The sequence below is a fragment of the Rhodamnia argentea genome, chromosome 4, assembly GCF_020921035.1.
Source record: "Rhodamnia argentea isolate NSW1041297 chromosome 4, ASM2092103v1, whole genome shotgun sequence".
NCBI lineage: Eukaryota > Viridiplantae > Streptophyta > Magnoliopsida > Myrtales > Myrtaceae > Rhodamnia > Rhodamnia argentea.
Genome location: NC_063153.1, coordinates 27,562,987 through 27,577,110, shown reverse-complemented (window position 1 = coordinate 27,577,110; position 14,124 = coordinate 27,562,987). Strand labels below are relative to the sequence as shown.

Below are 14,124 nucleotides of genomic sequence, written 5' to 3'. Positions count from 1 at the left end.
TTATATGTAAATGAGGGAAAACTGCTGAAAATGATAGAATGATTCGATTCGCCCTTTTTTTGGACCCATGTATTATCCCTAATTTTGCCGCTTGCATCATGTGTCAAGTTCAACTTTGGTTTGGCAATTAGGGCGAGTTGACTAACGAAAAGATAGGAGAATGGAGGGGGATAAGTATATCATAAGTGCCATAACTTGTGTATAGCGTTCACTTGAATATCATAACTTTTTTTTTCGTTTAATTACTTGAGTGTCATGTCGAAGCAAAATCGTTCACTTAAGTATTATTTCTGCTGGAAAAGCTGACATGGACTTTTTACCATTATTTTATTAATTTCTCAGTGTCACATGGATTTTCTTTACATTTTTTAATATTTTGTGGAACATTTTTTTTATTTTGATGTTTTTATTTTATTTTAATGATTTAATATTAAAAAAAAAAAAAAAAAGCAAACCCTTGATTTCCCCCTTGGCCGGCGAGGTCATCGACGACCCTCGCCGGCCAAAACCGAGAGGCCCAGGGGCAAGGGTCTGCTCGCCCTGGGCCGGTGAGGCCGCAATAGCCAAGGGGGAAATCAAGGGTTTGCTTTTTTTTTTTTTTTTTGAAATATTAAATAATTAAAGAACCAAAAAAAAAAAAGAAATTTGCAAAAAAATAAAAATTATGAAAAATTTCTACGTGTAAATTAAAATATTCAAAAAAATCATTTCGCCGGTGCCACGTCAGCTTTTTCCAACGTTCACGTAAGCAATGGTATTTAAGTAGTATTTTTTAAAGTTATGGCATTCATGTGGGCGAAAAAAAAAAGTTATGGCACTTAAGTGAATGCTGTTAATAAGTTATGACATTTGCACAGGACCTATCCTGAGAGTAGAGGTTTGACAAGAGATCTGATGACAGTGTTGCTTCTCCATAGAACCTATCACTACCTCCTCCCGGTGTTCCAGAAAGTGTGGCATGTATTATCCCTCCATGTTGTTCTAGGGTGCTTTTTGTTCTTTTCCATCGGAAACCTCCAGGTATGTCCGGGTTATCTTTTAAAGATTGCTTCCCCATTTTGAGAGCATGGATCATTAAAGCCAGAAGATCTAGAAGAGTATATAGTTCAAACAAAGGAAGGATCACCAAATTGACAAATCTAGATCTATTTTCTGATCAGGTGTATGTTGAAGGAGCTTCTGCTTCGTGACGTCTTGTGTATTTTTCAGAACCTTAATCCTTTGTAAACCAACAACTTGGGGATAGGAGTTAGCTTCCTTGAAGCCTTTTCCCAAATTAGAGGATTCTTGCCACCAATAGATTGAAAGCTGAACAGCAGGAAAGCATATGTCAGGCAGTCAATTTTCATGTGTTTGGAGGTGTAGCAATAGATTCTAACTAGTAGCTTTTTTTAGCTCAGTTTTCTAGTAATTTCTTATTTGCCATGAGATCCCCTCGGAATGATATGCACAATAAAGATGCCAGAGCAATGAGTTACCCTATCCCGAAGTTTTGCCCAATCGAACATCAATGCTCTAGCTACGCACTACATAGATCTGGACAACGCATGTAGAAAGTGATCCCTAATAGAACATGCCAAGAGTTTTTTGAATCATAATGCTGAAGCTTACTGTGAAGCGCTCCTTGGATATTCTATAAGCAATGTTGCATGAAGGTGAAGGTCACAAGCTCAATAATGGTTTGCTGTTGGAGCTGTTCTTTCTTTTGTCCTTTTTATGCTCTCCTTCACCATCTCCGTCGAAAAATCTGATTTCTGGCGGGTGACTCTGGTGAAAATGGTGAACGAAGCGACCGCGAACATTCCAAACTGGGGATCCTAAAACATCAAAATAGAGGTTACAGGGCCAACAAGCACAGCAGAGTGAGATTTGGGGTCATGTTAACATCTTGCGCACTGTCGAGGGTGGGTGCTTTTTGTTAATTGCAGGAATACAAGGTTTCGAATCATCCTCCTGGCAGACGATAAAATTTTCGACTTTCGTTACGGAAGTTTCGGTAAATGGTATATAGCCGTGGGAAAACATTTAAGCTAAAGCACCCGCATTTTGATTTATTAGCATCCATATTTCATCCATATTTCACCCAACTTAACAAATGAGTTAAAACAGAGGTCCGTGCTCAATTTGTCACATTAGACAAGGAACACGCGACAGAAATAGTATGAAACTCGAGACAACATTTTCAAGTTTATTGGCGCGCACGGTCAGGCAACTTTGCTGAAATGGTAAAAATGGACAGATCAGACTGACAGATCTCCCAAATAACCAAAAAAAATATATATGAGAACCGATGTTATCCAAGCGTCTTGGGAAGTTTGCAAGTGTGATTTTGATGATTTACAGACCATCAATTCAAATAATGCCGACATTTTTTCGACTTGCAATAACACGGAATCTTTTTGCCTATGTCTTCGAGGTTGAAGTGGTAGTCATAAGGGATTTCTTCTCCATGAAGAATATCTCTCTCCGCAAAGAAAGCCACCTGCAATTCAAGCATCAGATAATTTAGTGAATGCCACTTTCAACTGTTACAATGCCATTTGGCCAAAAAAAAGCTACCAATCCCGTTCCAGGAGAGAATCCTACAAGTCCTCCAAACTTTAGATGACCACACACCGAACTGTTTGATTGTGAACTATGTCTTCTGATGCACTCGGGCATCAGTGTGATGTGCGATGGTATAGTTTTGTCAGTTTTGTGGGTATGCTCAATTCAATCTAACAAGACTTCATTTGCATTCTGTGTACTGTCTAATCAGGAAAACAAACACATGCTGGTTTTTCTCAAGGCAGAACTCTCTAATGAAGTAAATACACCAGGGCTGCCTTTCCGTACCTTTTTCTCATCTCTCACTGAAATCACCTTGGCAAAGCAGTTCGGCTGTTCACATGAGTTGCACAGAACAAAGATGAGTCAGTTTATGCTTACATACTAGCTGACAGTGTTGCAGAGTGAGTTATGCCCTCAACAAGGTTGACATGGTAATTGTGAAAACCTAAGTCAACTTTGCCAACTCGTGCAGCTTCAAGCTGTGTTCTCTGTTGGGCAGTTCCTGAACACATGCCACAAATTAGATCTTCCACTGCTACCATTCGATGGCTTAAAATGTTGAATCACTCATTTCGATGAACAAATATTGAGTCGCTTACATTACTATCTATGCGTAATGATAGTCCAGAATGCCACATTCCAACAAGGAGATACGAAGTTGGGAAACAGGAAACTTTACCTGGCAAGAATGGTGGACAAATCGAGCAATCCCCCCTTTTCGTGTAGCATCAACTATATGCGCCATATCTATCCTAAAAAAATAACAAGCGCTCTTACTCTGAATTCTTCGCCCAGACTTATACTCGCACTCTCTCTTATCAGCGATCCGTAGCCCGACAATCTCACCGACAGACTCGACAACCTACAAGAGCACACGCCCAATTATAAGGACTATTCCATAAGCAGAGAAAGAACAATATTTAAGCCAGGGTCCTGAGGCCAAACCATTTCTCCCCGATAAATGAACCGAGAGGCATAAAGTCCTAGGTCATGTATGCCGGACCTGTAGGTGATTAAAACGAAAATTGATAGTGTGGCATTCACAAATAACACCGAGCCTTCTGCATGGTAAATTGTAAAGGGAAATTGCTTCCTTGTAATAAAGTAATAAGCACCCATAAGCTTAAAAGAGGCGACTGAAGCATCCAGATGCTATGCGGGAACCTTGCAGAAAATGACAGCAAAGAAACAGAAAATGAAACAGGACTGAAAAAAACTTGATATGACAATCTCATGTGTCATGCACATCTGATGCATGCAAATTGATTATATTAGTTGGAGATAAGACTCGGACGATATTAGCATACTCGGCAATCAGATTCTGCAACTGAGTGTGGCAGCTGTAAGATGGCCTGAGAACATCTATTCTGACCATGAATGTGAGTCCAAGCATTGATCTGGTTCTGGGGAACAAGGCTTCCACACTTGCCTTGGTAGAGACCATGGAGATTACTGAGGACATTATACCGTTTCCTGTTGTAATATTTGTTCTAGATTTAGATCCACAATTAGTGGGCTAATTGATGGAATATCATAAATTCCATGATTAGTGGACTAGTTAATGGGATTTCATATTTTGAGGGATTTGATTGTCACATTGTTATGGATCTTATTGTACGTGATTGATTCTCCTATTAATATAAATACGGGATGATACTCTAAAAGATCATCAATCCATTCCAAAAACTTCTTCCTTTTTACATAAAATTTTACATGGTATCAGAGCTAGTTTTCCGATTCCCATCTTAAACTTCTCCATTGTTGTACCATCACCATCACCACATCTTTCACCACATCTCTTTGCCAAAGCCTACAATTCTCTTCGTTGATCTCACTCTCTTTTATTTTTTGGCCTAACCTCGGCCTAAATAGAGGTCACTTTTATGATCTAATCAGATCATAATCCTTTTTTTTTTCCTTCCATCTCGAGTTATTGTCATTTAGCAGTGATGTCGGAAAATTCTGGTGATAAGGGCGATTCTCTTACTTCTGAAACCGGGCGGAAATATGAAAAAATTCTCTTCCCTGCCGGTTTGGTTAAGTTTGATGGCCTTAATTACCTACTTTGGTCACAATCTATGATGATCAGTATTGCATCGGGAGAATGTATTGGTTTTCTCACGGGGGAGAAACCAAGACCTACTACTCCTCCGACCGCCCTCTCGAGATGGTTGGCTAAAGATGCCTCTGTAAAGGCATTTCTTTTGAATCATATGGCTGATGGAACTGTGGATAGGTATAAGGCTTGACTAGTGGCCCGGGAATTCACTCAAACTGCAGGTGTTGATTATCAAGAAACGTTTGCCCCCGTAGCAAAGATGAATACAAGAAGGATTCTTATATCATGTGCCGCAAGTTATGGATGAGACTTTCAACAATTGGACATAAAGAATGCATTTCTTCACGGAGAACTTGATGAGGAGGTGTACATGGACATTCCACCAGGTTTTGTAGATAGCACTGTTGTTGGAAAGGTTTGTCATCTCAAACGTTCTCTATATGGGCTTAAACAATCACCTCGGGCTTGGTTTGGCGGGTTCGCCAAAGCTATGCGAGCTTAGGGATACACCCGCAGTAATGCTGATCACACCTTGTTCATTCGCCATAGTGGTTTTCTCTCAACTTTCTTAATTGTGTATGTGGATGACATTGTGGTGATTGGAAATGATAGTAGTGAAATCGTTAGATTGAAGAATGCATTGGGAAAGGAATTTGAGATTAAAGATCTTGGAAAACTGCGATATTTTCTTGGAATTGAAATAGCTCGCTCCTCACATGGGATCTTTCTATGTCAGCGTAAGTACATATTTGATCTTCTATCTCGGATAGGAATGCTTGGATGTAAACCTATTGATACTCCACTTGATTCAAACGTGAAGATTGGGGCCAAGACAGGGAAGTCGGTGGATCGCAAAAGATATCAAAGACTTGTTGGAAAGATCATCTATCTTTCTCATACACGTCCCGATATTGCCTATGCAATCGATCTTGTAAGTCAATTCATGCATGATCCGTATACTACTCATATGGATGTTGTGACTCGAATTCTTCGTTACTTGAAAGGCACACCGGGTAAAGGTATATTGTTTCGGAACCATGGTCATTTGAATGTTGAAGCATTTATCGATGCAGATCGGGCTAGTAGTGTAGATGACAGGTGATCTACTTCAGGTTATTGTTCTTATGTTGGAGGTAACCTAGTTACTTGGCAAAGCAAAAAGCAAGACGTTGTTGCTAGATCAACCGTAGAGGCTGAATTCCGCTCTATGGGTCGGGGCATGTGTGAATTATTATGGGTTTAGAAACTTTTGGATGATCCGGGATTCCAAGTTTAGAAGCCATTAATGATTTACTCCGATAGTAAATCCGCTATCGGTATTTCACATAATCCTGTCCAGCATGATAGGACTAAGCATGTGGAAATTGACCAACACTTTATCAAGGAAAAGCTTGATATAGGAGAATTTTGTACTCCATTTGTTCAATCCTCATAACAGACCGCGGATATATTCACTAAGGTAGTAAGCAAACGAGTATTTGATTATCATGTGTCCAAGTTGGGCATGTACGACATCCATGCACCAACTTGGGGGGGTGTTGTAATATTTGTTCTAGATTTAGATCCACAATTAGTGGGCTAATTGATGGAATATCATAAATTCCATGATTAGTAGACTAGTTAATGGGATTTCATATTTTGAGGGATTTGATTGTCACATTGTTGTGAATCTTATTGTACGTGATTGATTCTCCTATTAATATAAATACGGGATGATGCTCTAAAAGATCATCAATCCATTCCAAAAACTTCTTTCTTTTCGCATAAAATTCTACATTTCCTTTACTTGTAACCCTGCAGCAAAGGTCAAAGTGTGGATAAAATGTTAAATTGCCTGTTCTTACATCAGAAGTATCGACAAGGGAACCTCAGAAATGCACAAAGCAACTCCGTCCGAGCACATCTGAAGATATCCCCAGAAGAGACAATGTCAGAAACGCCGATGGTTGTGGATCCACAATCAACATCTTTATCATGATGCACGCATCTCCCGTAGAAATGAACAATCTTGTCATTGACACCTTCAACCTCACTTTGCAGCAGATCCTTCATGCCGTCAAAGAAGACACATATTGAGTAAATTAGAACTCGTAGGATCATGAATTACTAGTGCATCAATGTTACTTTGATACAAATTTCAGAAGAAGTAGCCATCAATCCATAGTTAACATGCTTAGCAAGGAATACTTCTAAAACAGCAAGCTTGGACAGTACATTAACATTTTATTTATCCAAATGCTGATTATTCGCAAAGGATCACATAAGAAGTCAGATAAACATCAGTGATCAAAAAGCTGCAGTGGCCATTCAGGACTGGACTAACAAGAAACCATTGTCCAGTCAAGTAGCCCCAGAAACTGGGATGATGCCAGGACCAACCTCATATAACTTGAACAAAAAATTCGTCCAAATACAAAAATCAATCTGCCTGCTTGGTTAAGTATTTTGAGCAGGTGATCTGCGTGACTGGAATACAGGTTCTCCACAAGTTCGACGACAGCATCAAAGTTCATTTCTGCACGTGGAGGATATTGAACTCACATGAGCATGCGCCACACAAGTGTGATCCACTACCAGATAGGCTAGAAACTTTTCACGATCGGTATTGACAGTACAAAACGAATCTTCAGCTCTCCCTCTTATGATATAGAACAGAAGTACTGGTTAAGAGGTGTTCCCTCTGCCAAAAGTAGGCAAAGTTCGTGTGGCATCTCCTCCTTCATTGTTCTTGGACGAGAATGGTTCAGACAGTTTCCTATGCTTGCACCAGGTCATCTTGGGTATTGGAGGTTTAACCAAGCAATAACTTCAGGCTTGGCAGGGCATTCGTTTATAACGCCCAAAGAGAGAAGGACTGCCTCAATTCCTCTCTGTTTGGTTGATTTGGAAGGAGCGGAACAAGAGAGCTTCTGATAGATGGGTATCTTCCATTGCTATTTTTATTGAAATTTGGCTTCAAGTAATACACTTTTGGTATAATGGAAAATTGCGCATGGATGTAAATGCCTCCGTTGCTATAGTCGTTGATTTGTCTTGTATTTGAGCTCTTTTTGGTTTTGAGAGATATTTTGTGCATGGCTTTAGTTTTTTGGGCCCTTGTTGTGTATGGGTTTGCATCCCCTTGGGGACCTGCATTTGAACTTCTTATCGATAAAAAAAAAAAATCTGTCTATTGATATTGTTACTAAACGATTTATTTCTGATTTCAATTAGAGCCTATCTATAAATTCTCTGTTATCAGTGATCTCAAAGTTGCTTAGTACCGTTGGCAAGAACTAATTGTCTTAAGGAGATTCGGTTAGATGTACCTCACCTCTTATTTAATTTGCTACAATTTTTTGGCTATCTTTATTAGTCTAATTTGATTGTAGCATTGGTGTACTCTTCACTTGTATCGAAGAATCATTCAAAAGGTTTACTCATTTACATGATCATTATTTAAGCAGTTATCTCACGTGCTATTATTATTATTTTAGTGCAACAAACAGTGTCACGTGTTTTTCTGATACGTTTACATGTGTTCGTATTCCAAATAATATGGCTCGTTTACACATTACGTTTTTCCCGACACCTTCTACCTCGAGAGACATTCTCGTACGTTAACTGGGGTTTTGCGTAGTTCAGCTATGAAGTAGCTAACTATGACATTGTTACAGGTTCTGGACAACGGACTACTTGTTGATCCTCATGATCAGCACGCCAAAGCCCGCTTCTTAAGCTAGTTTCAGATCAGCAGCTGCGGTCGAGATGTAGGGAGAACGGACTTAAGAACATTCATCTTTTCTCGTGGCCTGAGCATTGTAAGACCTACTTACCTCGCACAGTTAGTTGCAAACCGAGGGGCCCACATTGGTAGAAGAAAGATGACAACTCAGATTCAGAATCAGATTCGCCAGGAGATTCCTTGAGGGATATACAGGACATATCTCTGAATTTGAAGTTCTCATTGGATGGAGAGAAAAGCGAAGGGAATGCCACCATCCTTGAAGAGAATGCCCATGATGCAAAGAGTAACATGAAGAAGACTGCTTTGACATTAGCAAGGGGTGTATTGAGAGGGACTGGAAAGGGTGCGTCGGTGTCGCGACCTAAAGTTCGGGAACCTTAGATTAACGGATTATCAGATTAATCAAATTAACTGACATAATTCAGACCCTTGCAAGTTTTAACGAATTGCAACTTAGGTTGAGTTCATGCAAATTATTAAATTAGGAGCCATCACTAATCATTTTCTTGGTAGGTCGATTACATACCTAAATAAAATAGCGGGAGAATTATTTTACTTCTGCGAACTAGAGAAAATAGGTTTGGGGATTTGGTTACATTAATTGGAAAAATTAATGCTCTTTCAACACCATTTTCATGAAAAATCCCTTTTGATTGATCGATGTGAATCGAATTTTTTTTTCTTTTTTGACATAGGAAAATGTGACGTGGATTATGTAATACGCGGAAAAAATATATGATTTTTTTTTTTTGGATTTTTGACAAGAATAAAGCAAATCAAAAGCAATCAAAAGTTTGAACAAAAATAAACAAAAATGCCCATAATATACGTTAATTTCCTATTTTTAAGATAAATTCACTCATTCCCAGATATTTAGGCTAGAGAAGAATTTGATCCGCTACATCCTCGGAGATCCAAGCTGGTATGCGGATAGATATATAGAATAACATCATCCATTTTTCCAAAGGGCAGAACACGAAATTCTATATTAAACTATACATCCCATTCCATAAGATCATGGCCAAGGAATTTAGTTTATGTTTCCGAAGGGTCTAGGCACAAGGGGGAGCATGTGATTTTTCCTTTTGAATACAGGAGATATACAGCAAAGAGGAGCCTCATTAGCCCCGATAAATTCGTAGACATCAAACTCTTTTCCGTTATACTATGTTCAGTATTGCCCGGGGATAGAAAATGGGATGAAAATGGCACAAGTAGTAAATATTTCCTGAGATAATTTTCTCAACAAATGCGTTCAGGAACTACTCTTTTAGCTTATTTTATGGTAAGAAGCAATCGATTCTGACTAAAAATGAGAAACTTAAACTCGTAATTGAAATGTAAACTGAATCTTTAAAATTCATAATTCCTTAAAATTATTGCTGAGTACTTTTTTCTTTGTAAATTAGATAATTTGCTATTTCACCAGAATTACAATTCAATTTTTTGAATAGATCAAATCTCTTAAAGCCTTTTCTGTAAATGCTTGAAATTTATAATCATTTCGATTAAAGAATTTTTTTTTATAATATATTGTCAGCCAAACCGGCTGTCCCAAGAAGTTTCTTTTGGAGCCATCCCGACTTTGTGGCATAGATAACTTTTCTCTAACTTCTTCTTTCAATTTCAGTTTCTCTATTTTTTTTTTATTTTTATTTTCCCAAGCATTTTGAATTTGTACTATTTATTACATAACACTTTAGTCTTGCACAATAGATAGGCCTTAAAACTAGTTATGCATGTTGCGAACGTGGAAGGAGTTTGCAAACAAATGGCTAACATGCACTCTTCCTAATATGGCAACCACGCATTATTTTACGGAAAAGCTTTAGCATCCCGATACTATAGTTTTCAGTAATACATCAATTGCCTTTCTCTTTAATGAATAAATTTGTTGGTCTGAAGCTTTATTTGTATATTCGGCCGTCGAGAAACGACGTCGGTTTTGACAATAATTATACAAGATATGACCACAAAAGAATGAGACAAGTGGTGAACATGCACTTTTTGAGGATAGTGGCAAGTATGCATTATTGAAAGGCGATTTTTTTCTCTCTCAAATTTTTTGCCATGTTTGGAGTGAAAGCATTTATTTTTTTTACCGTGTTTCAGATGCCATTTTCTTCAACACACGCAAGGTATGTGCCCATTTGCTAATATACAACAAGCAAACTAAAATAAATTTTCTTAATAAGTTGCATCAAAAGCTTATGGTGACATTATAATGGCGTACCATTAACAGAGAGCCAGAATAGTAATTCAAACGAAAACTGAATCTCTAACTTTATGATCCCAAAAAATTTCAGCACTTTACAAACTTTAATATTGTTATTTTGCTTTTTAAGTTGAATAATTTTTTATTTCAAAGGAATGACAATTTACTTTTTGAAATAGATTTTCTTTGAATAGTTGAAATTCAAATATATTCTCGGCCAACCCAGGCGCCCCAAGGCTGCCCAAGAAGTTTCTTTTGGATCTATTCCTACCTGGATGTGCCTTGTGTCATATATAATTGTTCTCTACTTTCTTCTTTCAATTTCAATTTATCTATTTTTTTTTTCCTTTTCAATTTCATACGCATTTTGAATTTGTACAATTTACTACATAAGACTTTAGTCTCAAACAATAGATTGGCCTCAAAACTAGTTATGCATGTGGTGAACGTGGAAGGAGTTTGCAAACAAATGGCTAGTATGTACTCTTTTTAAATGGCAACCATGCATCATTTTACGGAAAACTTTAGCATCTCGATGCTCTAATTTTAAGTCATATCTGAATTACCTTTCTCTGTAATGAATAAATTTGTCTTTTTGAAGTGTATATGTATATAATAAGTTTATTATGGGAAGAATTATACATGCTATGACCATGAAAGATTGAGACAAGTGGCAGGCATGCATTTTTTCAGGATAGTGGCAGGCATGCATTATTCAAACACAATTTTCAGATAAAACAGATATCTATTTTGTAGAATATGGAGGTTTTTACCAGAGGTTTATATCACATCAACCTACACTTGCGTGACCACAACTGATCTTGAAAGGAATTACGAGAAAAAGCAGCATATAGGTGTCAAGTGAAAGTGCAGTGATATATGCAGCTCCCCTACATTCATTTTTTTACCATGTTTGGAATCGAAATAAACTATGTTGTACCAACTTTCAATCTAATTGTATTGCTGAAAAAACAATCTTGTAGTAAAATTTACAACCTCCTTACCTATAATATCGACAAAAAGGGTGAAATTTTTGCAATATATAAGCAAGCGTAGCTACCGCTAGAGGGCCTCACTTTACGCTTCTATTTGTCACCATGAAACTCAATGTGGAACTTGTGCCATTGCTGCTCCTATTTTTCAGTCTTTCTCTGTGTGAGATGGCATATATTTTCGAAGAGGATGATCTAGAGTTGGAAAGACAGGTCAGAACGATGAACAAGCCATCCATCAAGACCTTTTCGGTAATTTTCTTGTAAACCCTTATTTGCAACCATCCCATTGAAATTCCATGGAGACATTGCAATTTATCTGGTTAATCTTTGAAACACGATTGTTGCTCAACGAACGACTAATTGTGTTCGATTTTGACAAGACTAAAGAAGGAGACAAAATTGATTGTGTTGATATAAACAAACAACCAGCACTGGATCATCCTTTACTGAAGAATCATAAGGTTCAGGTAAACATTTATCATTTTCTCTTAAATCAACTAGTAAATATGTGGACCGATATCGGACCATTTAGGGGAAATGATCTATTTAATACTTCTACAATCACATTTTTCTTCTTGTAGACACAGCCGAATCTACATTTCACTAGCTTTTGTAGTACTTCTCCGGATGCAAAATCGGTAAAATTTGGGCTGAGAGAACCTTGCCCCAGTGGAACAGTACCCATTCGTCAAGTAACAAAAGAAGATTTGATGATGGCAAGATCCTTGCCCAACATACCGTCTGTCGCGGCTATGAGACAAAGTACTGTTTCTTCAAATCAACATGTACTACCCCTCTCTCCCGTGCTCCCATGCTTATTTACACGCAGACCATATCTGTCAGTGATTTATTTTTCAAAACTATTAATGAGATTATGAGCATCTGAATTTCATCAGACCACGTTTCACATGTCCACTTAACTCTCAAGATCTGTTCTTTCCATCTTTTATGTACAAAAAAAGAAAATCAATACATCTTTAAAAGCAGGACCGCTGGGCAGAGGTGAATAAGAGATTATTTAATTTTATTTCACTTTCTAGTAGTGTAAGTTACAGATTATCATTTACAGGTGGTTTCTCTAACAGACAACATGGTAGAAAATATTAAATATGGAGGAGGTGGAAGTTTGACGTTCTTCAATCTTACTGTTGCTCATGACCAACTCAGTGCACATAGTTTGTGGATTGAAACTGGTCCCCCCGAGCATATTAGCATGATTGTAGCCGGTTGGATGGTAAGTATTTTTTTAAGTAAGTCAATGTCATAGTTTTTTTTTTTTTTTTAACTTTTACACAAGAGGTTCAAAATGTGGTGAAATGATCTAAAAGAAAAATATCTTATTTTCTTAGGTTTCTCCACAGTTATTTCGCGATAATCGTCCTAGGCTGTTCACATATTGGACAGGTAAGCTACGAAGATAATTGTTAATTCTTAATTAAATCATTTTTAATTGATTTTTGAGAACCCAAACTATAAGTTGGAGATAATTTGAATCTTATTGACCAAAGCATTGTCGTCATAAGGTGATGGATATCGCAATGGATGCTACAATGTACTATGTCCGGGTTTTGTCCAGGTGGATAGGGAAGTAACCCCTGGTCATCCACTAGAACCTGCTTCTACTTATGGTGGACGTCTATTTGAGCTTAATTTCCATATTGAACAGGTATGTTTGACCTTCTCAAGGTTCTTAAGATATAGGTTTTTGCTAACATATATTAGAGGCTAATATTTTTGTTCTTAAAGTTAGCAACTTTCGCTATCGTTCTACCCTGCTAAAGTTATCCATATAAGCCTATGATCAATCATTGCATCCATGTCGTATAATTCTCATTGTCCCTAATACCAAGCATCGTGCGATATCACAATGTTTATCGAAATGAGCCAGTGTTAATAATTTCTGCATTGTTTACTTTATGGGCACTTGTCATAAAAATTCATTTCTAATCAGGATAGAAGTACTGGGAATTGGTGGCTGATTGGGGGCGATGGCGATCAAGCGATTAAAGTAGGCTACTGGCCAAAGGAGCTGTTCCTGTATTTGCGCAATGGCTCACTACATACAGCTTGGGGAGGAATTGGCATAGCTGGAAGCAACGGATTTTGTCCACCGATGGGAAGTGGTCACAGGCCAGATGGTGTTCTCAGCCATGCTGCCGTCTTTCGAAGACTCTATTGGATTCGCTCAGATGGAAAATTCCTACCTCCTTCAGATAAGACGACAGTGTGGGTGGATAGATCCAATGTTTACGGTTTGATGAACTTTCATCGTGTTAGAAAATGTCGAATGGGCTACATGATTAGCTTTGGAGGTCCAGGAGGCTACTGCAGGGTATAGAAAATTCACATGAAGAAGCTATCTTGAGCAATTCAAATAACAAAGCTATCGACATTCTATTTCACACCCTCTTGTTTGTAATTAGGTGTCCATTTTCGTTTCTTTTCTCTCGTGGTTGAGGTGGCAGTCACATGTGATGCGACCTCAATGGTACTCTCGACGACTTCTTCGGTATCTCCGAATAAGGTAAATCCCTACCAGCTCTTTCCACCAAAGCGGTCCAGCTAGCGGACGGATAAA

At 38.0% G+C, this 14,124-nt stretch overlaps 1 protein-coding gene across 1 annotated transcript; it reads left to right on the top strand.

The window, feature by feature from the left end:
- Nucleotides 1-11,648: 11,648 nt before the first annotated feature.
- Nucleotides 11,649-13,884, top strand: LOC115743481. The gene is made up of 7 exons (XM_048278112.1): nt 11,649-11,795; nt 11,927-12,013; nt 12,128-12,238; nt 12,616-12,780; nt 12,896-12,950; nt 13,070-13,212; nt 13,498-13,884. Exons 1-7 carry the CDS (start codon nt 11,649-11,651, stop codon nt 13,882-13,884), a joined length of 1,095 nt encoding a protein of 364 aa, XP_048134069.1.
- The last annotated feature ends 240 nt before the right edge of the window (nt 13,885-14,124 follow it).

Coding starts and splice junctions, on each gene's coding strand:
- LOC115743481 (XM_048278112.1), top strand. CDS start 11,649: ATGAAACTCAATGTGGAACTTGTGCCATTGCTGCTCCTATTTTTCAGT. Junction 12,781..12,895: donor TGATTGTAGCCGGTTGGATG/GTAAGTATTTTT, acceptor TTATTTTCTTAG/GTTTCTCCACAGTTATTTCG. Junction 12,951..13,069: donor GCTGTTCACATATTGGACAG/GTAAGCTACGAA, acceptor TGTCGTCATAAG/GTGATGGATATCGCAATGGA.